This window comes from Heptranchias perlo, chromosome 22, assembly GCF_035084215.1.
Source record: "Heptranchias perlo isolate sHepPer1 chromosome 22, sHepPer1.hap1, whole genome shotgun sequence".
Taxonomy (NCBI): Eukaryota; Metazoa; Chordata; class Chondrichthyes; order Hexanchiformes; family Hexanchidae; genus Heptranchias; species Heptranchias perlo.
The window spans coordinates 20,404,804-20,429,258 of NC_090346.1; the positions used below are offsets into that span (position 1 = coordinate 20,404,804).

At 44.8% G+C, this 24,455-nt stretch overlaps 1 protein-coding gene across 4 annotated transcripts in view; it reads left to right on the forward strand.

Moving 5' to 3' along the window:
* Window positions 1-24,455, forward strand: part of gsg1l (gsg1-like) — a 256,010-nt gene that overhangs the window by 182,178 nt on the left and 49,377 nt on the right. For all 4 annotated transcript variants that reach the window (XM_068003117.1, XM_068003113.1, XM_068003116.1 and 1 more), the window contains one exon: window positions 13,305-13,416. In XM_068003117.1, coding sequence (XP_067859218.1) covers window positions 13,305-13,416 — 112 coding nt within the window. The remainder of the gene's footprint in view (window positions 1-13,304; window positions 13,417-24,455) is intronic.

The following is a 24,455-nucleotide window of genomic DNA, read 5'->3' on the forward strand; positions in this document are numbered from 1 at the left end:
TTCAATCACCCTAGGCCATATCCCTTTGGCAGATATAGCCTTCCAAGGGTGCAGACATGATTCCAAGATGGTATGTTGCCTCCCTAGTGCCAGGGTCAAGGATGTCACTGAGCGGCTACAGAACATTCTGGAGGGGGAGGGTGAACAGCTGCAGGTTGTGGTCCATATCGGTACCAATGACATAGGTAGAAAGAGGGATGAGGTCCTGCAGGCAGATTTTAAGGAGCTAGGAAAGAGATTAATAAGCAGGACCTCAAAGGTAGCAATCTCTGGATTATTCCCGGTGCCACATGCTAGTGAGTATAGAAATAAGAGGATCGAGCAGATGAATGCGTGGCTGGAGAGATGGTGCAGGAGGGAGGGCTTTAGCTTCCTGCAGCATTGGGACCGGTTCTGGGGGAAAGTGGGACCTGTACAAGCCGGACGGGTTGCACCTCAACAGGGCTGGGACCAATATCCTCACGGGGAGGTTTGCTAGTGCTGCCTGGGAGGATTTAAACTAGCTTGACAGGGGGATGGGAACCTGAGCTTAGGTTCAGAAAGCAGAGAAGCAGAACTGGAAATGGAAGGCAGAAAATTAGTAAGTGAATTTGGAAGGCCGTGGAAACAAAGGTTAGAAAATAGATAACAAAGGAGTTTGGCAGTGCTTAATGATATATACTTCAATGCAAGGAGTCTAGGGAATAAGGCAGATGAGCTGAGGGCACAGATAGACACGTGGAAATATGATATCATAGCTATTACTGAAACACGGCTTAAAGAGGGAAGGAATGGCAGTTCAACGTTCCTGGTTACAGGGTTTTCAGACGAGATAGAGAGGGGGATAAAAAAGGAGGGGGGGGGGTGGCAATACTGGTTAAAGAAACAATTACAGCTGTGAGGAGGAATGACATGTTATAAAGATCATCAAATGAGGCCATATGGGTTAAGCTAAAGAACAGAAACGGGGCAGTCACACTGCTGGGAGTGTAGTATAGACCCCCAAACAGTCAGAGGGAGATAGTAGGCAAATATGTAGGCAAATTACTGAGAAGTGCAAAAACAATAGGGCAGTAATAGTGGGGGATTTCAACTACCCTAATATTAACTGGGATAGAATCAGTGTAAAAGGTATACAGGGTGCAGAATTCTTAAAATGCATTCAGGAGAACTTTTTTAGCCAGTACGTAGCAAGCCCAGCAAGAGAGGGGGTAGTTCTGGATTTAGTTTTAGGGAATGAAGCTGGGCAGGTGGAAGGAGTATCATTTATTATCCATAATAAATATGTACATATAAAATGTACACAGCAAAGGAACCCTTCAACTTCTAAAAAGAATGGCTGCAATTCAAAAAATAAGGTACCTAAGGAGGCAGGTACTTTTCACTGAAAGTACTTATAACTGCAGTTGCCATCATCTTTATTTGGTCTTTACCTGAACATCAGGATCTGGTGTATAAGTTGTACTTATCTGATTTCAAGCCTATACATCAGTATGATTTTTGCAACAAGGTGTCTATAACAAGCATAAAAAATAGGACAAGGTGTTTTGCTTTAAGTTATTTCACTGTAATCTTGTAGTGTTGCAACAAACTCACTTATGCTTGCTTCACTCCTGAGTTCAATGCCTTCTACATTAATAAAATACCAAACATTATAATTCCAAAGTATGGCACAAACCAGTCTAATAATCTTTTTCTCAAAGTGCAGGGAAAGTAAAAAAGAAAATGAGGTAAATTTGGATTTTAACTGCCTGAATAGTGTCAGAGGAAGGAAAGACTGAGGGAGGTAAGGGATCCCACAGTTTTGAAGTTCTAGGAAAGACTGAGTTGGATGAGGATCCCAGCTGGCAGCGCAAATTGGAAATTTGGGTGCACAAAGCCCAAAATTTTCTGACAATTAAAATGGATAGTTGGAAAATGGTGGCCTTGCACAACCAGCCTTCTGATTCGTATTGCTGGCAGTTGAGATCCTTCACTGCCACCGCAGATTCATAAAATTGCTCCAATGAGTGTTCAGTAACCTAAACGAAGACCCCATCACAAAATATTTAATGTTCCCAATGAAGTCTTCTGTATAAAACTGCAAGAAAGTATTGTTTTGCACATATGAAGGTATACTATTAACAGGCAATGCCTTTGTTAGCTTCCTGAACTAATGCAGGGGGAAGAATTACTTTGGTTGCTTTTGTGTAAAAACACCAACGTGCATTCAAAAAGAATGATTTTGTAGTTTCACTACATACAAGAGCCAAAGCTGTTTTACTTGGCTTTAATAATCTTAATATTCTGGTATTGAGATTGAATCCACTTCAATTGATGGAATCAGGGCTAGGTGATGTTTGACAATAAGTGTACAATTGTGCAGCTGAGTGTACCATCACATGCTGAGATGGAAACCAAGTACCATTACATTACATTTAAACTCTAACTCTAACTTCACGGAATACACAAATTCCATAGAGTTACTTATTGTTCTTTATATAGAAACATAGAAACATGGAAAATAGGAGCAAGAGTAGGCCATTCAGCCCTTCAGGCCTGCTTCGCTATTCAAAATGATCATGGCTGATCGTCTAACTCAGTACCCTGTTCCCGCTTTTTCCCCATATCCCTTGATCCCTTTAGCATTAAGAAATATATCTATCTCCTTCTTGAATACATCTAATGACTTGGCCTCCACTGCCTTTTGTGGTAGAGAATTCCACAGGTTCACCACCCTCTGAGTGAAGAAATTTCTCCTTATCTCGGTTCTAAATGGCATACTCCGTATCCTGAGACTATGACCCCTGGTTATGGATTCCCCAGCCATTGGGAACATCTTCCCTGCATCTAGCCTGTCTAGTCCTGTTAGAATTTTATACGTTTCGATGAGATCACCTCTCATTCTTCTAAACTCTAGTGAATATAGGCCTAGTCGACCCAATCTCTCCTCATATGTCAGTCCTGCCATCCCAGGAATCAGTCTGGTAAACCTTCGTTGCACTCCCTCCATGGCAAGGACATCTTCTTCAGATAAGGAGACCAAAACTGCACACAATACTCCAGATGTGGTCTCACCAAGGCCCTGTATAACTGCAGTAAGACATCCCTGCTCCTGTACTCAAATCTTCTTGCAATGAAGGCCAATTCGCCTTCCTAACTGCTTGCTGCACCTGAATGCTTGCTTTCAGCAACTGGTGTACAAGAACACCCAGGTCTCGTTGCACCTCCCCTTTTCCCAATCTATCACCATTCAGATAATAATATGCCTTTCTGTTTTTACAACCAAAGTGGATAACCTCACATTTATCCATGTTATACTGCATCTGCCATGTTCTTGCCCACTTACCCAACTTGTATAAATCACATTGGAGCCTCTTTGCATCCTCCGCACAGCTCACATTCCACCCCAGCTTTGTGTCGTCTGCAAACTTGGAAATGTTACATTTAGTTCCCTCATCCAAATCATTGATATATATTGTGAATAGCTGGGACCCAAGCACTGATCCCTGCGGTACCCCACTAGTCACTGCCTGCCACTCAGAAAAAGACCCGTTTATTCCTACTCTCTGTTTCCTGTCTGACAACCAATTCTCAGTCCATGCCAGTATATTCCCCCCAATCGCATGTGCTTTAATTTTGCACACTAACCTCTTGTGTGGGACCTTATCAAAAGCCTTCTGAAAATCCAAATACACCACATCCACTGGTTCTCCCCTATCTATTCTACTAGTTACATCCTCAAAAAACTCCAGTAGATTTGTTAAGCATGATTTCCCTTTCATAAACCCATGCTAACTTTGTCTAATCCCGTTAATGCCTTCCAAGTGTTCTGTTATCACATCTTTGATAATAGACTCTAGCATTTTCCCCACTACTGATGTTAGGCTAACTGGTCTGTAATTCCCTGTTTTTTCTCTCCCTCCTTTTTTAAATAGTGGGGTTACATTTGCCACCCTCCAATCTGTAGGAACTGTTTCAGAATCTATAGAATTTTGGAAGATGATCACCAATGCATCCACTATTTCCAGGGCCACTTCCTTTAGTACTCTGGGATGTAGATTATCAGGCCCTGGGGATTTGTCAGCCTTTAGCCCCATGAATTTCCCTAGCACTATTTTCTTACTGGTTTCCTTCAGTTCCTCCCTCTCATAGACCCTTGGTTAACTAACATTTCTGGGAGGTTATTTGTGTCCTCCTTTGTGAAGACAGAACCGAAGTATGTGTTTAATTGTTCTGCCATTTCTTTGTTCCCCATTATAATTTCCCCCATTTCTGACTGTAAGGGACCTACATTTGTCTTCACTAATCTTTTTCTCTTGACATATTTATAGAAGCTTTTACAGCCAGTTTTTATGTTCCCTGTTAGTTTACTCTCATACTCTATTTTTCCTCTCTTAATCAATCTCTTTGTCCTCCTTTGCTGAATTCTGAACTGCTCCCAATCCTCAGGCTTGCCGCTTTTTCTGGCAATTTTATATGTCTCCTGTTTGGATCTAATACTATCCCTAATTTCTTTTGTAAGCTGCGGTTGAGCCACCTTTCCTGTTTTATTTTTGCGCCAGATAGGAATGAATAATTGTTGTAATTCCTGCACACGTTCTTTAAATATTAGCCATTGCCTATCCACCGTCATCCCTTTTAGTAAAGTTCCCCAATCTATCATAGCCAACTCGCACCTCATACTTTCGTAATTTCCTTTATTTGGATTCAGGACCCTTGTTTCGGATTCAACTACTTCACTCTCCATCTTAATGAGGAATTCTATCATGTTATGGTCGCTCTTCCCTAAGGGACCCCGCACAACAAGATTGTTAATTAATCCTTTCTCATTGCACAATACCCAGTCTAGGATCGCCTGTTCTCTAGTTGGTTCCTCAACGTATTGGTCTAGAAAACCATCATATACACACTCCAGGAATTCCTCCCCAATAGTATTATTGCTAATTTGGTTTGACCAATCTATATGTTGATTAAAGTCACCTATGATTATGGTTGTACCCTTCTTGCATGCGTCTCTAATTTCCTGTTTAATGCCCTCCCCTACATCTCCACTACTGTTTTGGCGCCCATAGACAACCCCCACCAACGTTTTCTGCCCTTGGTGTTTCTTAGCTCCACCCATACAGATTCCACATCGTGATTTTCTGAGCCAATATCCTTCCTCACTATTGCATTGATTTCCTCCTTTACTAACAACGCTACCCCACCTCCTTTCCCTTTTTGCCTGTCCTTCCTAAATATTGAATACCCCTGGATGTTCAGTTCCCATCCTTAGTCACCCTGCAGCCATGACTCCGTCATCGCAACTATATCATAACCGTTAATATCTTTCCGCGCTGTTAATTCATCTAGCTTATTGCGAATGCTCTGCGCATTAAGACACAATGCCTTTAGACTGGTCTTTTTAAGATTGCTAGCCATCTTAGTTTTATTTTGCACTCTGGCCGTATTTGTTTTTCTCTGCCTTCCACTATTGCTTCTTCCCTTTCTGTCTCTTGTTTCTATCCATGTTTCCCCCTCCTCTGTCTCCCCGATCAGGTTCCCATCCCCCTGCCATTCTAGTTTAAACCTTCCTCAACAGCACTAGCAAACACCCTCGCGAGGACATTAGTCCCGGTCCTGCTCGGGTGTAACCCGTCCCGCTTGTACAGGTCCCACCTGCCCCAGAACTGGTCCCAATGTCCCAGGAATCTAAATCCCTCCCTCCTCCACCATCCCTGCAGCCACGCATTCATCTGGTCTATTCTCCTGTTCCTATACTCACTAGCACGTGGCACTGGTAGTAATCCTGAGATCACTACCTTTGAGGTCCTGCTTTTTAATTTATCTCCTAACTCCTTAAATTCACCTTGCAGGACTTCATCCCTTTTTTTACCTATATATTAATGCAATTTTATTGCTTCTGCAAAAGGGAAGGCATTTTTTGTTTAAACTTTTATAAAATAAAGCTCCTGATTCTGTCCATGAACCAAAATTATTCTTGACCATTGATTCTCAGAAGCCATTTGATCTTCCTTTCAATGAGTCAAATACATTTAGTATGACATTTGTTTCTGTACAAAAAAAAAGTCTGTTCTTTAACAGGCTTGCGGAGTTCAAAAGTCAATTAGATACTCAGTCCCAAAAGATTTTAAGAGCTGAAATTTTTATTGTAGTGTGATACTCTATCCCTTTCACTTATCTGTTGTAGTGGCATCATTATTGACACGTGAAGGAAATCATAGCAACGTGACTGGCAGCAATAGTGGTCTTCACAATTATCCTTTCAAGAGTTGCAGTAAAACTTCACCAAAGTAAAACAACAGAACGGTAAATAGGGCTATTTAGGTGCAAAGCTCAAAGCAGTAATTGCAGGTTACAAAACAACTATGAAGGAGACTTTCAGCTTGACAACCTCATTGCTCATCCAATGATATCAGCGTGAAGCATGAACCTTTTTCAGCTTCAAGTCTCATTTAAATTTGATGGTCGAGCTGTCAATGTGAATCGTGCTAGTAATCTCGCTCACGGGGGGGCGGGGGGGAGGTGAATTTGAGCAGGCTCAATATCAGTTCCTGGTGGACTTCACCTCTTAAAGGGGAGGTGCAGTGCTCATTGTGGAGCTCAACTGAAGGCTGCTTGTGTACTGAAGGGCAAGAAACATCAACTGGGAAAGTGCCAAGATTCTTCGATAATGTTTAGAGGCTTTAATGGAGAAAATAAGGAGAAGGAAGAATATCCTATTTCCATCAGGTGAGAGAGGGGTGCCCCACTACACTACCATGGAAGGATGGTCCGATGTAGCTGAGAGTGTTAATGCTAGAATTTTAGCCAGTTGGATCTGGAAGTAATGCAGAAAGAAGTTCAATGACCTAACCCAGGCTGCTAAGGTAAGACTCCCATTCACAGTCTTATTGTCAGCACAGCCCTGCACCACTTTACTGAAACGGTCAATGAAAATATTGAACTCCGCTGCTTCACATTTCTCTCATCCAATCATTGCAACACCCTTCAGTGCTCCTCCTCCTGTTGCCACTTCCACACTCTTCACTGCTCTCACAATTAATGTCCTCTCCTGCACACACCTGATGCTTCTTCATGACACCAAACAAACTATTCTACCCTCACACGCAGATGTTCAGAACTCTTCAGCACACCACTCACTAACACAATCCCTTTCTTCTTGCAGGACAAACTAGCATGCAGTACAAGCGAGAGGACCTGGAAGGAGAGACACAGGAGGAGGGACACCATGGTTTCACATGCTATCATTAGCTGAAGAGGTTACTATGGATATCTTGGGCAGAAGGAATGCCAGAACTGTTGCAGAGGGTGAAGCTGGAGGAAGCTTGCCCAAGGTCCTGGGCCCTTTAACCATCCATCTTATCACTTAACTATCACCCTCACTCAATCTATATAAGAGCCTGGGGCTTCATTGAGCAACTACTGTTTTGCAATGATATTGCATTACCTCCAGCTACTAATCATTTTCTCTATTTCCTCTTTCCAGATCCTGATGAAGTCCCAGGCCCGTTGGCAGTAGAGGAGGAGGAAGAATCTGCAACTGAAGATGCACCATCACTCACTCTTACGCTTGCAAGCCCCAGCTCAGAAATTGGCATCCCGCAACCGATAGCGACTTAGGGGGGGCAGCACTGGGTGATGCACTGAGCACAAGTGTGCAGGAGCAAGGGCAAGGGGAGAGGAGGGCTCACAGCACAGCTCACCAGAAGACAAGCTCGCCTCCTAGCTATGGTATAGAGAGAAAAGATGATGGGGTCTAAATTGGGCCAGGTAGCGCCCATTGTGTAGGCACTACGTGGATTCCTAAGGATCCAAAATGTTGTCTGGAATGCACATGCACACTTCTAGCGTGACGTGCGCCGGATGTCATATTGGTAAATGCATTCGCGCACGCGCAGGTAATGAACGCTGGCACCATTAAAGTAGGGAGAATATGTGGTAGATCAGTGTGCAATGCTGATTAAAGGGACTCCACGCTCCAGCCAATGCACAGCTGAATAGGTCTTAAACAGCATGGAGGACCCCCCCACCAGCACTATTTAAAGGGATCATGCAGGAGTTACAGGTTAGTTGCTGTATTATTGCTTCTGACTGCTGATGCATTTGTACCTGTTTTTGGAGGTCTCCTATACTTGAATACTGGGACTAGGGGAACACAACCTAAAAATTAGAGCCAGGACTTTCAGGAGTGAAGTTAGGAAACACTTCTACACGCAAAGGGTGGGAGAAGTTTGGAACGCTGTTCCACAATCGGCAGTTGATGCTAGCCCAATTGTTAATTTTAAATCTGAGATTGATAGATTTTTATTAACCAAAGCTATTGAGGGATATGGGTGGGGCTAAGCTGGGTATATGGAGTGAGGTCACAGATCAACCTCACAGATCAACCATGATCTGATTGAATGGCGGAACAGGCTCGAGGGGCTAAATGGCCAACTCCTGTTCCTATCTTTCTATGTTCCTATAATAAAGTTTCAATACTCTACAAGGAGTGGGCTGGCTAGCTGATAGGCAACAGCAAGGCCACTGGCGGAGTGACAGGGGTGGGACAGGAATGCTGAGAGGGGACAGCAGGAACATGTTCCATGGAGCCACTGCCACCTTCTGCCTCCTGTTATGCACCACCTTCTCCTGCAAGAAAGCGAGACGTGTGTCGGTGAGTGTCCTGCAAGATGTTTGGGTGATGTGGCTGTCATGGTTGAATAGCTGCCAGTGTATGTGACCTGAGACTTGTGGGTGTGCAGCTTGCAACAGTGGTAATGTGTAAGACTGAGAGGAAGCATCTGATTGGAAGAGTTGAGTACTGACTGAAAGGGTTTGTTGGGTGATGGGGGGTGTAGTGCATGAAGCAGTGGATGTGGCTAGTGGTGCAGTTGGTAGGAGACGCCACTTGACAGTTGACCTCACTCACCTTGACCACTCATGTCAAAGCATTGAACTTCTTCCTGCACTGTATCCATGTTTATGGTGCTATGCGTTTGGCATTGACATTGTTCCCTATTGCCTCCCACTGCCTCGGGACCATATGTCTGCAGGGCCTCTTGCCCCCGCTGCGGATATAGGATGCCCCTCCTTCTGTCCACCTCTTGCACCAAGGCTTCTAGTGCATCATCAGAGAACCTTGGTGCACGCTCTCTCGCAGGCCTAGTACAAACTCAGGTCGGCAGATTGATTGGGTCTGGTGTGCAGATTGGAGGATGTGGGATTTAGTAGTGCACAACCTTTACTCAATGTTTTAAAATAACTCAACATATGGACGAGACCTGCATCTGTGTTTTATGTGTACGATGTCTGATCTCCGTTCAGACTCCGTGCGGACCCGTATCTTACATTTTGCAAATATCAAATGTTGAGCAGCCCAGTTGTTGCTCATTAAAAGTCCCTGAGTTCCCATAATCTCCATGCTGCACTATATTGCAGCACAGATTCACTTTCCAATTGACTTCCACCACTTCCTGCAGCCACAATGCACCTCCCCTTTAAGAGGTGCAGGCTGCCTTTAAGTGGTGCTAACCATTCACCCTATCATGGCCCCCTGCTGGTTAGCAGCTATTCAACGGCGCAGGTAGAGCTGGCTGCACGCAGCAATCAAGTAAATCACCAGGTAGCACGAGTATTACGTGCTGCCTACATCTCAATGATCGGGCGCATGTTAATCATGCACCACGACCCCCGCGCCCGGTTTCAGGGGTTATCCAATATAACTCCCGATGACTTCCAGGACTCAGTTTTCAAAGAACGAGTATTAGCTACACACCAGAACTTATCAGATGTCGTGGACTGGCAGTCAGGGGGGCTATGCAACTTGTTGGAGACTGTGGAGGAGTCTACTTGCAACTTATGTGTAGCACTTATGTATGGCATCGAGTCACTGCAGTCTACCATGGAGCGTGTGGTCATGTCCATGCAGAATGCAGCCGGGCCTGCTATTTAGGAGTCTTTGGCACCAGTGATAGAATCTCTCAGGGATGCACATACTGGCTTTACTAATTCATCCAGTTTACTAACCTTGAAGGAAAGCATGGATAGGGGTTTTCAAAATGTCACAGCACTTCTGCAGTCTGCTCTTCCACAGATCAGTGGGAGTACTAAGGCACTGCAACCACATGAGTGGCAGTAGCACCATGGGAATGGTGCATCCTGTCCTCTCTCAGCACGACAACATACCTGTTCCCCCGCCACCCCCTCATCCAGTGCCCAGTCCTGGTGCTACAAAGTCAGCTCGGCCAGATGACACCCAGCAGCAGCTGAGGCGGCTGAGTCTCCAGCCGGGCCTTCTCAGGACCAAGCTCCTTGGGGTCACCAGCCACGACCCTCTCAAGTTCCCTCATTGGAGGACCAGCAACTTTCTATATCCCAAGCTGAAGCCACTGGGGGAGCAGCTCATTGGAGCACTAGAAGAGTTAGAAGAGCACAAGACAGGCACTAGAGGTTTGCACCAATAATTAAATATCACTGTAAATTACATTCTTTTTCAAAATTTTTGTTGTACAGTTTGTTTGGTGAGTGTTTCATGACTATGCCTTGTAGTTTGCCTGAAAGCCCTATGCTTGTGTTGGGTTGACAACAATTCTAAGGATGACAGAAGGAAAGGGACTAATGTTGGGAGGCACTGTTTGTGCAGGGAAATAGTAAGTTTGCAGCTGAAGCACTCCTGGATGAGCTGCTGTCGAAGAATTCTTGCAGCTAGCAGGGTAAGTGGGCCTTGCTGTTCCTTATCATCCTCAGTGTCTTCCTGTCATGCATGCTCCTCCACCTCCATGTCTTCCTCTGCAGTTGGCTGGATGGTTTGGCCCCTCTGGATGGCAAGTTGTGCAGCATGTAGCAGATAATGATGATTCTAGAGATTCTTTGGGGGCTGTACTGCAGGACACCTCTAGATCTATCTAGACAGTGGAAGCTTAACTTCAGGGCACCCATGGTCTGTTGTATCAGGGCTCAAGTAGAGGCATGGCACTGATTGTACCTTATCTCTCCATCTGTGCTCAGGTTCCTGCGAGGTGGCATTAGACAGGTCTGGAGGGGTTAGCCTTTGTCCCCAAGCAGTCAACCTCTGACCCGATGCTCGGGTGAAAGAGAGGGGACATTGAAGACTGGCGCAGGATGAAGGCAACCTGGCACAGACCTGCATGATGCGCTGCATGTTGCCACACACCAGCTAGATGTTCAGTGAGTGAAATCCCATCCTATTCATATAGACCCCAGGTTTGTGTGCTGGAGCATTCAAGGCTATTTGTGTGCAGTCAATGATGCCCTGGACCTGGGGAAAGCCTATAATCCTGGCAAAGCCCAGAAGCCTGTCTTTCTGCCTCACTATGTCTACGGGGAAGGATATGAGGTCATTGGCTTTGACAAAGAGCGCATCTGTCACCTGGAGAATGCAGAGCTGCACAGCTGATTGGTTGTTGTTGCAGATGTCAACTGCTGCAGCCAGGAATGACCCCAAGGCACAACGACTTTAACAGCAACGGGCAAGGACGTATGCGACCTGCAGTTGGTGCTGCAGGTGACTGAGCTCTGTGACAGCCTCCCTGGTAAAGCGGAGCCTCCTCATACACTGCTCTTCAGTGAACTGCAGGTAACAAAGTTCTTGTCCTACACATTGGTGTGGGGTAAAGCTGCCCTCCTTCTGTCTCTTCTGTCTGCAGCAGCAGCTCCCTGGACTTTAGCCTGCCCCTCTTCCTCCTCCTCTTCCAACCACAATGACAGTGCAAGGACCAAGCCCATTGAAACCAAGCACAAGTTTGTCCCTGGTCAAAAACCCTATGTTGACTCACCAAATTACTTTTATTTTTGGGCAGTTCGAGTCACAAACTCCTAAAATGCTTAAAAGCAGCACACTAGTGGTCCAAATAAACTCATCGGTGATTTACCAGAGAGCAGCTGATGATCTCTTTAAATATCACTAGAAATGGAGCCCACCAGGCTGTGCCCGTTCAATTCTGTGACTGATTTAGAGTTGTGATGTGGAGATGCCGGTGATGGACTGGGGTGGACAAATGTAAGGAATCTTACAACACCAGGTTATAGTCCAACAGTTTTATTTGAAAATCACAAGCTTTCGGAGGCTTTCTCCTTCGTCAGGTCACCTGACGAAGGAGAAAGCCTCCGAAAGCTTGTGATTTTCAAATAAAACTGTTGGACTATAACCTGGTGTTGTAAGATTCCTTACATTTGATTTAGAGTTGGTGAAGAGGACATCAGAGCTGTTTAAAAGGGCATTAGGGTCCTAAAACAAGCGCAGAGCACTAATTAGCATGCATAACTAGGCAATTTCAGGCAGGAGCACTGAGCGCTTAAAAGAAACCCTGATTCAAAATAGTGATGGGTGAATTCCGTGCACCAAACAGGCTTTCAGAGCTTTAGTGCTCATTTTTTGAAGGTAAAACTAGCATTCCCAAGATGAAAGATCCCCCCCTATATGTGGTACAATTAAAACAAGTATTAAAGCTTGTTTGTCTGACAGTCAAGAATCATCCAATCGGGTAACAAAGCTGTTCACTTTTCAATTGGCTAGAAGGTGGGGCACTGCGAGGATGGACATGCTGGGGGACCAATGGCGGGAGTGTGGGGGCGGGGCAGTTGGAACCTGTGATGAAATCTCCAGGAAGACATCTTGCCAGTGTTGGCGACCCCTAGACTTAACGCAGTGTCTCCAACTCTATTTCTGGTAAGCATGTTGTGAACCTTTATAAATCCCTGGTTAGGCCCCAGCTGGAGTATTGTGTACAATTCTGGGCACCACAATTTAGGAAGGATGTCAAGGCCTTGGAGAGGGCGCAGAGGAGATTTACTAGAATGGTGCCAGGGATGAGGGACCTCAGTCATGTGGAGAGGCTGGAGAAACTGAGGTTGTTCCCCTTAGAGAGAGAAGGTTAAGGGGAGATTTGAAAGAGGTGTTCAAAATAATGAGGGGTTTTGATAAAGGCAGGTGGGTCAGTAACCAGAGGACACAGATTCAAGATAATTGGCAAAGAACCAGGGGGCAGATGAAGGGAATTCTTTTACGCAGCGAGTTATTATGATCTGGAATGCACTGCCTGAAATGGCGGTCGAAGCAGATTCAATAATAACTTTCAAAAGGGAATTGGATAAATACTTGAAGGGGAAAAATTTGCAGGGCTATGGGGAAAGAGCAGGGGGAGTGGGACTAATTGGATAGCTCTTTCAAAGAGCTGGCACAGACACGATGGGCCGAATGGCCTCCTTCTGTGCTGTAAGATTCTATGATTCTAAGCACCATGTCTATGTACAAACATCCTCTGTACTATTTTACAAACTTATTTTAATTGCTTTTTTGTTGACTTTATAAGAGTATGCTTTTACCTCTTCATATTTAGGGCTTCTAGGAATGGTGGCTCATGTGATGTACACGCAAGTATTCCAGGTGACAGTCAGTCTTGGACCTGAGGAATGGAGACCACACTCCTGGGACTATGGGTGGTCATTCTGGTATGAATCTTCTTTTGTTTTACATCATTTAAATGATGGGTCTATATGCTCATCCTCGGTAACCTAAATATATTTAATGATGTGAATTTATACCTTTATAAAACAATGGTTCGACCACAACTGGAGTATTGTGTCCACTTCTGGGCACCTCACTTTAGGAAAGATGTGACGGCCTTAGAGAGGGTGCAGAAAAGATTTACGAGAATGATTCCAGGGATGAGGGACTTTAGTTATGTGGATAGACTGGAGAAGCTGGGGTTGTTCTCCTTGGAACAGAGAAGGTTGAGAGGAGATTTGATAGAGGTATTCAAAATCATGAAGTGTCTAGACAAAATAGATAGAGAGAAACTGCTTCCATTGGTGGAAGGGTCAAAAACCAGACGACATAGGTTTAAAGTGATTGGCAAAAGAACCAAAGGTGACATGAGGAAAAACTTTTTTTTACACACGAGTGGCTGTGATCTGGAATGCACTGCCTGAGGGGAGGTGGTGGAGGCAGATTCAATCATGGCTTTCAAAAGGGAACTGGATAAGTACTTGAAAGGAAAAATTTGCAGGGCTACGGGGATACAGCGGGGGAGAGGGACTATCTGGGTTGCTCTTGCATTGAGCCGGCACGGACTCGATGGGCCGAATGGCCTCCTTTCGTGCTGTAACCTTTCTATGATTCTATGAATTCCAATGCTTTTCATTTTTTAATGATCGCTATTGACTTTTATTGCTGCTTTCTGAAGTGCTGATTCTTTTGAATAATGTTCCAGTCATTGTTAAGTGTCGGAGAATAAGGCAGGAGTTGTTGGTCCTGATTTACTGCTGACTGGTTACGTAATGTGGGCAAAATTAATGACATGAAGGTTATGAAGGAGGTATTGAGTATATAAAAAACAACCCGTGTGTCATAATTTTGTTTATAGACATAGTTTAAAACAGTTCTTATTTCAGTGAATAGACTGTAAATATGCTTCTTGTGTAACTGTTTCCTTCTGAAACCATTGATTTACTTCAGGATTCACCACATCCTTAAAATGACTCAATTACAGCTGGCATCACCCAATTATCATTATTTCTCCTAATGGCACATTTATTATCTATCACCATCAATTGTCACCTTTATACGCAAAATACCCATGCATGCATTTACGTCATTATAACTTTATCACATTAGTAAAGGCACAAGTGCTTGCAGCTCCCTCTGAATGATTAAAAGATCTGAAGTGTTTCAAAAAACTGATAACAGTTACTGCTAAATTAGGAACAGCTCACTCTAATCATATAACTGCAAAACTATTCATTTTAAATCAAATGCAAAGTACTGCGGATGCTGGAAATCTGAAATAAAAACAGAAAATGCTTCAATTACTCAGCAAGTCAGGCAGCGTCTGTGGAGAAAGAAACAGAGTTAATGTTTCAGGTCAATGACCTTTCGTCAGCAGTCAACCAATATCTACTATAAGCCTACCGACTCCCACAACTACCTTGATTACACTTCCTCCCACCCTGCTTCCTTTAAGGACTCTATTCCCTTCTCCCAGATTGTCCGTCTCCGTTACAATATGTCTTCCTTTATCCTCAACCGAGGGTTCCCCTTCACTGTAGTTGACAGGGCCCTCGACCGTGTCCTTCCCATTTCCCGCACTTCTGCCCTCACCCCTTCCCCTCCCTCCCAGAACCAGGATAGGGACTCCCTCGTCTTCACCTTTCACCCCACCAGCCTCCATATTCAATGTGTCATCCTTCACCATTTTCATCACCTCTAATGCGACACCACCGCCAAACATTTCTTCCCCTCCCCTTTCAGCATTCCGAAGGGACCGTTCCCTCTGCGACACTCTGGTCCACTCTTCCATCACCCCCAACCCCTGCTCTTCTCCTCATGGCACCTTCCCGTGCGAGTGCAGGAGGTGCAATACCTGTCCCTTCTCCTTTTCCCTTCCCACCGTCCAGGTCCCAAAAGACTCCTTCCAGGTGAAACAGCGATTTACTTGTACTTCTTTCAATTTAGTGTACTGTATTTGCGGTTCACGATGCATTCTCCTCTACATTCGGGAGACCAAACACAGATTGGGTGATCACTTTGCTGAACACCTCCATTCAGTCCGCAAGCGTGACCCTGAGCTTCTGGTCGTTTGCCATTTTAATTCCCCGTCCCACTCCCACTCTGACCTCTCTGCCCTCGGCCTCTTACACTGTTCCAGTGAAGTTCAACGGAAGCTCAAGGAACAGCACCTCATCTTTCAATTAGGCACTTTACAACCTTCCAGACTCAACACTGATTTCAATAATTTCAGATCGTAACCACTGCTCCCGTTTTTTCAGACTGCAGGTGTTGGTAATGGTTCTGCTGTTGCCATTTACAGCTCCTCTGGACCCATCTTTTTGATCTTTACGTGTCCCATTCCACCCTCCTTTCCTTACACCATCACCTCTTTTGTCATTTAATCACTCCTGCCCTCCATCCTACCAGAGACCTTCCCTTTTACTCTTTCCTCCACTCCCTCCCTCCGCCAGGTTCTGTACTTACTTAAAAACTGTTAAATCTTCAACTTCTTTCAGTTCTGACAAAACGTCATCGACCTGAAATGTCACCTCTGTTTCTTTCTCCACAGATACTGCCTGACTTGCTGAGTATTTCCAGCATTTTCTGTTTTTATTCATTTTGAATGTTTCTCTGAAGAAAACTAGAGCTGGAAGATTGTTTATCATGTGGCAAATTAAAAATGTCAGTAACAGACAAGAATATCGCGGTCAACATCCTTGATAATGAATCAAAGTCTTCCCTTAGGCCCAGATTTTAAAGTGGGGGCAGGAACGATGAGCAGGAGCCCCTCAGCGAATGGAGAACCCGGGGACATGGAGCTCCTGGAGTCCTGCCCGAGCCTGACCAGATCCATAGGAACTGTCCCCAGCAGACAGTTGTTTGGGCGGGGGGGGGCGTCTAGAGGCGATCGGCAGTGGGGGGTTGGAAGTTCTAGCCACGATCGGGGGGGAGTAGGAGCCCGGGGCAAGGGAGCACTCCTGCTCCTCCTGGCCCACAAGGAAACCAAAAATAAAGTTATAAAACTTACCTGGGACTCTTCTGGCCCACTATCCGGCTCCCAAAAGGCCAGGCCTGACGGGGAAGCCATCATTGCTTCCTCGTTCAGGCCTCCAATCTCCAACTAATATTGCAGTCAGGTCCTCATGACTTCATTGGAACCCGATCTGCATATTTAAAGTAGGACCCCGCTTCCTTCCAATGGGTGTCCCACTGGCCTGCTCAAAAGAGCAGGTTAAGATCGGGCATGGCAGGAAGGCAGCAGGATTAAAGGGGATAAGTGACTGGCCTCATTTTAACTGCCCTACTTGCCCGGTTTCCGCCATGCAGGGTGGTGGGGGGGGGGGGAGTTAAAATCAGGGCCGTAGTAACAGGAGAAGACTTTTGATCCATCTAGCACACCGGTCTATGGCATTTCCTGGGTGCATTTGTAATAACCCTGAATTTCCATTCATTGAGAAGAACCTATCTAGTTCCTTCTTCAAACGTATTACGGTTTCTTCTTCCACAACCCATGCCGGTTTTAAATTGATCTTCTGAATTTAAATGATATACCCCTTTCAATGCATCCCAACGTTCTGTTTGTTGTCTTAACAGCTGGGGAATATTGTGCTAAAGGTTTTAGTGACCTGTCCATTAAAACCCAAGATCTCTTGGCTGCTCAAATACCTGAAGTATATTCCTATATAACACATCACCCACATCAACCTTCCCTCTGCAAAATCTCTTAATCTTACATTTCTCTATATTGAGCGACATCTGCCATTTCTCTGCCCACTGATCAAATGTGTCAAGATCCTTTTGAACTGTACACATTGATATTCATCATTTCCCACTGCTCCCAATCTGCAATTTTTGGATACTTTGGACACAATTACTTCCTCTAAATCATTTTAAAAAATTATAAGTAACAGCGGCCCCAACACTGAACATTGTGGCAATCTACTGCCCATGCACTTCTACTTGTTGTTCACTACCAACCAACCATTTGCCAATCTATTTTAATGCATTCCCATCTACCTCATGGGCTTGGACTTTATGTAGTACCCTACAGAGACTATCATAAGGATTCAGAGACGAGCAATGATGTTGATTCTAGTTTTAGATCAATAAGTCATGAAGATAGGCTGAAGAATCCAAATTGATTCTCAAATGGCACAAAGAAAAAGGAAGGGAATTAATATTCCTTGGAAACTTGGGTAGGACATGATTATAAATTGGAAAATCCACTGTGACAATATCTGCCTTCTCTTTGTATTTGGCATCAGAATAAATTCATCAATAGACCAGGAAGGTTCCCAGTCCAATCCGTGATCTGCGCTGAGTTAGTTGATCTCAACCGGGCAGCAATAAGGCAATCAGAATACTGGGTTAAGGAGAGGAAAACATAATCAGTCAGAGTTAACACTTCAGTTGGTTTTCCAGCAATGCATGCTGCAATTTGAAATATATGGACATTGCAAGTGGATAGAATTGGCCTTTTGTAGTTGAATAGCTTCTTCTCTTAGCGTCAAGACAAGCTTTCAGAAGTCATGTCTCTTCAAGACTTTATGTTGGTGAACAACAAATCAGTTGACTTATATCACGCTCCCATTCTAAAGGAATAGAGTGATTCTTTCAATACTCAACACAAAGTTATAGCAGTAGCACTCAAAATTTCTAGATTCTTCAATTGGGCATGACATTCCAGCCTCCTTGAGAATCCAGATAAACGTAGTTTGATACCAATTAGTCCCGACTGTTCCAAAAATTAAACCTGCTATAAAAACTTACCAAAATGTCAATATAACAAGGGCAAAATTGGAATTGCTTCACCCGTATTTCGGATGCGAAACTGGTCCACAACATACCAATTTCTTGCGAAGATTGCACGTGACCAAAACACCATTAGGCATCCCAGGCCTCTGCCTATATCAAGCGTTGAGACAATTAAAATATTATAATGAACCTTGTACTGATTTAGGACTCATTTGGAAAATTGGTTTGTGCCAACACTTAACTCGTGAGTTCTTAAGCCCTCCCAGTAAATCATGGTGGGAACAGTCGGGAAGCAGCCTTCACAAGTGCTATTTAAAGGGACCCTCACCTCTGTAAAGTCTCTGGTTCATCATTTCAAGCTGCTGGGTGCTTGTTGGACCGGTTTGGCTGTTTTAACTGCAATTGCAGTGCTTTAATATGGCTTTAATCTACTTTTTGGAGGTGCAGCAGCTATATTACTTTTACAAAATTAAAAACAGAAAATGCTAGAAAACACTCAGCAGATCAGGCAGCATTTGTGGAGAGAGAAACAAAGTTAACGTTTCAGGTCGATGACCTTTCATTGAATCATTGAATCATAGAAAGTTACGGCACAGAAGGAGGCCATTCAACCCATCGTGTCCGTGCCGGCGGAAAAAGAGCTATCCAGCTTAATCCCACTTTACTGCACTTGGTCCGTAGCTCTGTGGGTTACGGCACTTCAAGTGCTCATCCAAGTACTTTTTGAATGAGTTGAGGGTTTCTGCCTCTACCACCCTTTCAGGCAGTGAGTTCCAGACCCCCACCATCCTCTGGGTGAAAAAAGATTTTCTTCAGCTCCCCTCTAATCCTTCTACCAATTACTTTAAATCTATGCCCCCTGGTTACCAACCCCTCTGATGAGGGAAATAGGTCCTCCTTATCCACTCTATCTAGTCCCGTCATAATTTTATACACCTCAATTAAATCTCCCCTCAGCCTCCTTTGTTCCACTGAAAACAACCCCAGCCTTTCCAATCTTTCCTCAAAGCTAAAATTCTCCAGCTCTGGGAACATCCTTGTAAATCTCCTCTGTAATGCAATTACATCCTTCCTTTATTGTGGTAACCAGAACTGTACTACTTCCTAGCAGTAGTCTTGGTGATTTTATCCTGCACCAGTGTTCAATAACCCCTCTCTTCCACCCAGACCATCGGGTGTCAGGATTGCTGCTAGGTGACAGGGAGCACATAATTCATGACCCTGAACACAAAGCCCAAGGAACGCTATAATCAGAGCCATACATCAATCAGAGCTTTGATCAAGTAGACCATCGGCCTTCTGAGAAGGAAGAAATGCAGGAGGCTGAAGATGAGGAAGAGAGGGGCTGACCAGCTGTCTGCGCTGTCAGGCAGCAACGAATGAAGGAAAGGTTCACATGAACAGTTCCTCCCCTCCCCAGTGCAGGAATACTCTTGCTCCCATCTCACTAAGGGTCCTATACCCACCACATTAATGCCCTCAAAGTGCAAACCTTCTTTGGTCTCACCTTACCATCAGTATGAAAGTTAATCCAGCAGTACAGTTAACAGAAGATTAACAACACTAAGAAGAGTCATTCTTGCTTTCATTATTCTACAAAACTAACAATAGACAATTACAAATCAGCCTGATGCCTGACTTCTGTGTTTTTTCCCTATCCTGATGCTCTTACGAGTTGGTTCCTCGGCGACTGGAGCTTGGGAAGTGAAGCTGTTGAACTTCCACTAAGGGCACTTGAGATGGCTCTGGTGGGCAACCTCGAAGAGCTCTGGGTGCAGAGGGCCCGGCTGCAGACTGCTGCTTCTCGGCAGCACTGGGGCAGTGGCACAGCTGAATGTTTGACGCAAACAAGGACACTGGTTGAGAGGATGGCAGGGTAGCAGGCATGCTGCCATCATGAGAAAGGACAGCATGTCCCTTTCCCATGGTGTCACTGGCACTCTCATGGGGCTAAGCATTAGCAGTAGAACCAAAGAACCATAGAAAAGATACAGCACAGAAGGGGGCCACTCAACCCATTGTGTCCGCGCTGGCTCGAGGAACAACCAGGTGCCCATTATAATCCCACCTTCCAGCACCTGGTCCATAGCCCTGCAGCTTACAGCACTTTAGGTGCAGGTCCAGGTACCTTTTAAAAGAGCTGAGGGTCCCTGCCTCTACCACCAATTCAGACAGTGAATTCCATACACCCACCACCCTCTGGGTAAAGGACGTTTTTCCTCATGTCCCCTCTAATCCTTCCGTCAATCAGCTTAAATCTATGTCCTCTAGTTCTTGAACTCTCTGCTAGGGGAAACAGGTACTTCCTGTCTACTCTATCTGGGCCCCTCATAATTTTGTACACCTCAATCAAGTCACCCCTCAGCCTCCTCTGCTCCAAGGAAAACAACCCCAGTCTATCCAATCTCTCCTCGTAGCTGCAATTTTCGAGACCTGGCAACATTCTTGTAACTCTTCTCTGCACACTCTCCAGAGCAATTACGTCCTTCCTGTAGTATGGTGACCAGAACTGCGCACAATACTCCAGCTGTGGCCTTACCAGCGTTTTATACAGTTCCATCATTACATCCCTGCTTTTGTATTCTATACGTCGGCTAATAACGGAGAGCATTCCGTATGCCTTCTTCACAACCTTATCCACCTGTACTGCCACCTTCAGGGACCTGTGCACATGCACTCCAAGGTCTCTCACTTCCTCTACCCCTCTCAATATATTCCCGTTTACTGCGTATTCCCTTTTACTGTTTGCCCTCCCTAAGTGCATTACCTCACACTTCTCCGGGTTGAACTCCATTTGCCACTTCTCCACCCACTCCACCAACCCATTGATATCTTCTTGGAGTCTACAGCTATCTTCTTCACTATCAACTACACGGCCAATTTTTGTGTCATCTGCAAATTTGCCAATCATGCCCCCTACATTCAAGTCCAAATCATTAATATATACCACAAACAGTAACGGACCAAACACTGAGCCCTGTGGCACACCACTGGAAACGGATTTCCATTCGCAAAGACATCCATCGACTTTTACCCTTTGTTTCCTGTTACTGAGCCAATTTTGGATCCAATTCACCACATTTCCCTGTATCTCATGGGCTTTTACCTTTCTGACCAGTCTGCCATGTGGGACCTTGTCAAATGCCTTACTAAAATCCATGTAGACAACATCCACTGCACTACCCTCATCAATCCTCCTTGTCACTTCCTCAAAGAATTTAATCAGATTTGTAAGGCATGACCTTCCCTGAACAAATCCATGCTGTCTATCCCTGATTAAACCATTCCTTTCCAATTGACAGTTTATCCTATCTCTCAGTATTGATTCTAATAGTTTGCCCACCACCGAGGTAAGACTGACTGGCCTATAATTGTTCGGCCTTTCCCTTGTACCCTTTTTAAACAATGGTGCTATGTTTGCAATCTTCCAGTCCTCCGGTACCTCCCCTGTATCTAGTGAGGATTGGAAAATGATCCTCAGAGCATCCGTTATTTCCTCCCTGGCTTCCTTCAATAGCCTAGGAAACTATCCATCCGGCCCTGGTGACTTATCAACTTTCAAGGATTCCAGTCCCTCTAGTACTTCCTCTCTCGTAATGTTTACCTTATCCAATATTTCACATCTCTCCTCTTTAACTACTACGTCCGGATCATTCCTTTCTTTCGTGAATATGGAAACAAAATATTCATTTAAAACCCTACCCACATCCTCTACTTCTACACACAAGTTACCCTTATCATCCCTGATAGGTCCCACCTTTTCCTTAGCTATCCTCTTGTTCTTAATGTACTGATAAAACATCTTTGGGTTTTCTTTAATCTTACGAGCTAATATTTTTTCATGCCCTCACTTTGCTTTCCTTATTTCCTTTTTTACATCATCCCTGTACTTTCTATACTCCTCTAAGCTTTCTGCAGTATTTAGTTTTCTGTGTCAGTCATAAACTTTCTTTTTCTGCTTTATCTTGTCCCGTATACTTATAGACAACCAGGGGGGTCTAAATTTGGCAGTGCCACCCTTTTTCTTTGAGGGGGCGTGTCTGCATTGGACCCGTAGAATTTTACTTTTTGGTGCCTCCCACTGATTTCTCCTCAAGTAGTTGTGTCCAGTCCACTTCTGCCAAATCACCTCTTAGTTCTGTAAAATTTGCCTTCCCCCAATTTAAAACGTTTACTCCTGATTTAACTCTGTCCCTTTCCATAATAATGCTAAAACTAACTGAATTGTGGTCACTATTCCCAATATGGTCACCCACTGTCACTTCACCCACTTGCCCATCTTCATTTCCCAGGACTAAATCTAGAATTGCATCCCCTCTTGTTGGGCTTGTCACGTATTGGTTAAAAAAGTTCTCCTGGATACCGATCAAGAATTTTGCACCCTCTGTGCCCCTCACACTGTTTGAATCCCAGTTGATGTCCCCTCCTATTATTGCCCTCTTATTTTTGCACTCAGAAATTTGCCTACATATTTGTTCTTCTATCTCCCTTTCGCTATTCGGGTGTCTATGGTACACTCCTAGTAGTGTGATTGTCATTTTTTTATTTCTTAGCTCAACCCATTTGGACTCGATTGATGATCCATTTAGCATATCATCCTTTCTCACAACTCTAATTGATTCTTTAACCAATAATGCTACCCCCCCCTCCTTTTTTATCACCCACTCTATCCTGCCTGTAAACTCTATATCCAGGGATATTGAGCTGCCAATTATCCCCCTCTTTAAGCCACGTTTCCGTTACAGCAATGATATCATGCTGCCATGTGTCTATCTGTGCCCTTTGCTCATCTGCTTTGTTCGTAATACTCCTTGCATTGAAGTATATACCCTTTAACCCTATCAAATTCCTGTGCTGAACACTATTTAACCTTTGTTTCTTTTGCCTTTCTGAGTCGCTAACTACATCACTAACTGCTTTTCTACTTCCCGTTTCCTGGTCTGAATTTGTCCTATCTGTACCTGCCCTTTGGTTCCCATCCCCCTGCCACACTAGTTTAAACCCTCCCCAACAGAACTAGCAAATGCCCACGTGAGGATATTGGTCCCGGTTCTGCTTGGGTGCAATCCGTCCAGCTTGTACAGGTCCTGCCTTTCCCAGAATCGGTCCCAATGCCTCAGGAATTTAAACCCCTCCTTCCTACACCATCTCTCAAGCCACGCATTCATCTGGTCTATTCTCCTATTTCTGCTCTCGTTAGCTTGTGGCACTGGGAGTAATCCTGAGATTACTACCTTAGAGGTCCTGCTTTTTAATTTATTTCCTAACGCCCTATATTCTGTACCACTGCTCTATGTGAAAACAGAGTGCAGAAATGAAGTGAGGCTCTTGGAGACCCTTTCTTTTGTGTCCCTCTTGGTTTGAAAGCCAGAGGAAAGGGCAACTGTCTAAGCTCCCAGCGAAGCTGTCAAAACAGTTATTAGATAGCTGTGGGCCATCCTGCAGTATTCACAGAGCTGACCACTTGCTCCATGGTTGACTGCACTGTTCCATGTGCAGAAGTGGCTGGTAGGCAACCCAGTGTACTTGAAGTTCCTGGTGTAATGCCATCAGTCTCCTTCTATAGTGTAGGCCATCAAACTCATCATCTGTGCCCTCTGTAGCAGGGCTCAGGTGCGAGCTCTCTCTCGGGCGATCTGTTTCCTGGGACATCCGATCCTCCTGCCACTAGTGCTGGGTGCATCTAACCTACCCTCTGAACTACACAGGGTGCCAGTATGTGAACTGGTGCCTGCAAGGGTACGGTTGAGTGATGTTTCTTCTTCCATGGTGCTGTCCTCCTCTTTCTCTGCTCACCCAGGGTCCTGAACAGCTTCTGGATCTGAAATGGAAGAGAGTGACAGTTAGTGTCACGGGTCAGCAGAGAGAGATGAATGGCGATTGATCAAGCAGATATTGGAGTGGAAAGGGAAAAAGAGGTTAAGATGCATAAAATTGAGTGGGACACGTCCTCCAGCCTCACTAATGGTAGCGGGCTTGACTCACCCACGATATCCAGAATCTCCTCCTCAAGTGGGAACAAGACATGGATGAAGGCTCTCCCTCCTCCTGTGCTCGCAAGCCCCCTTGTATTATGCACCAACTTGTCCTGCGAGAAAGAAGAGAACATGTTAGTGGTGGACTAGTGAGATGTTTTGAGAATGTACATGTTGTGTGAAAGACGGAAGAGGTGTGGGGAAGTGAGAGAAGTAATAGTGAGGAGAGTCGCAGTTGTGGAGTATGCGTGTAGTAGCAGAATGAGGTGGAC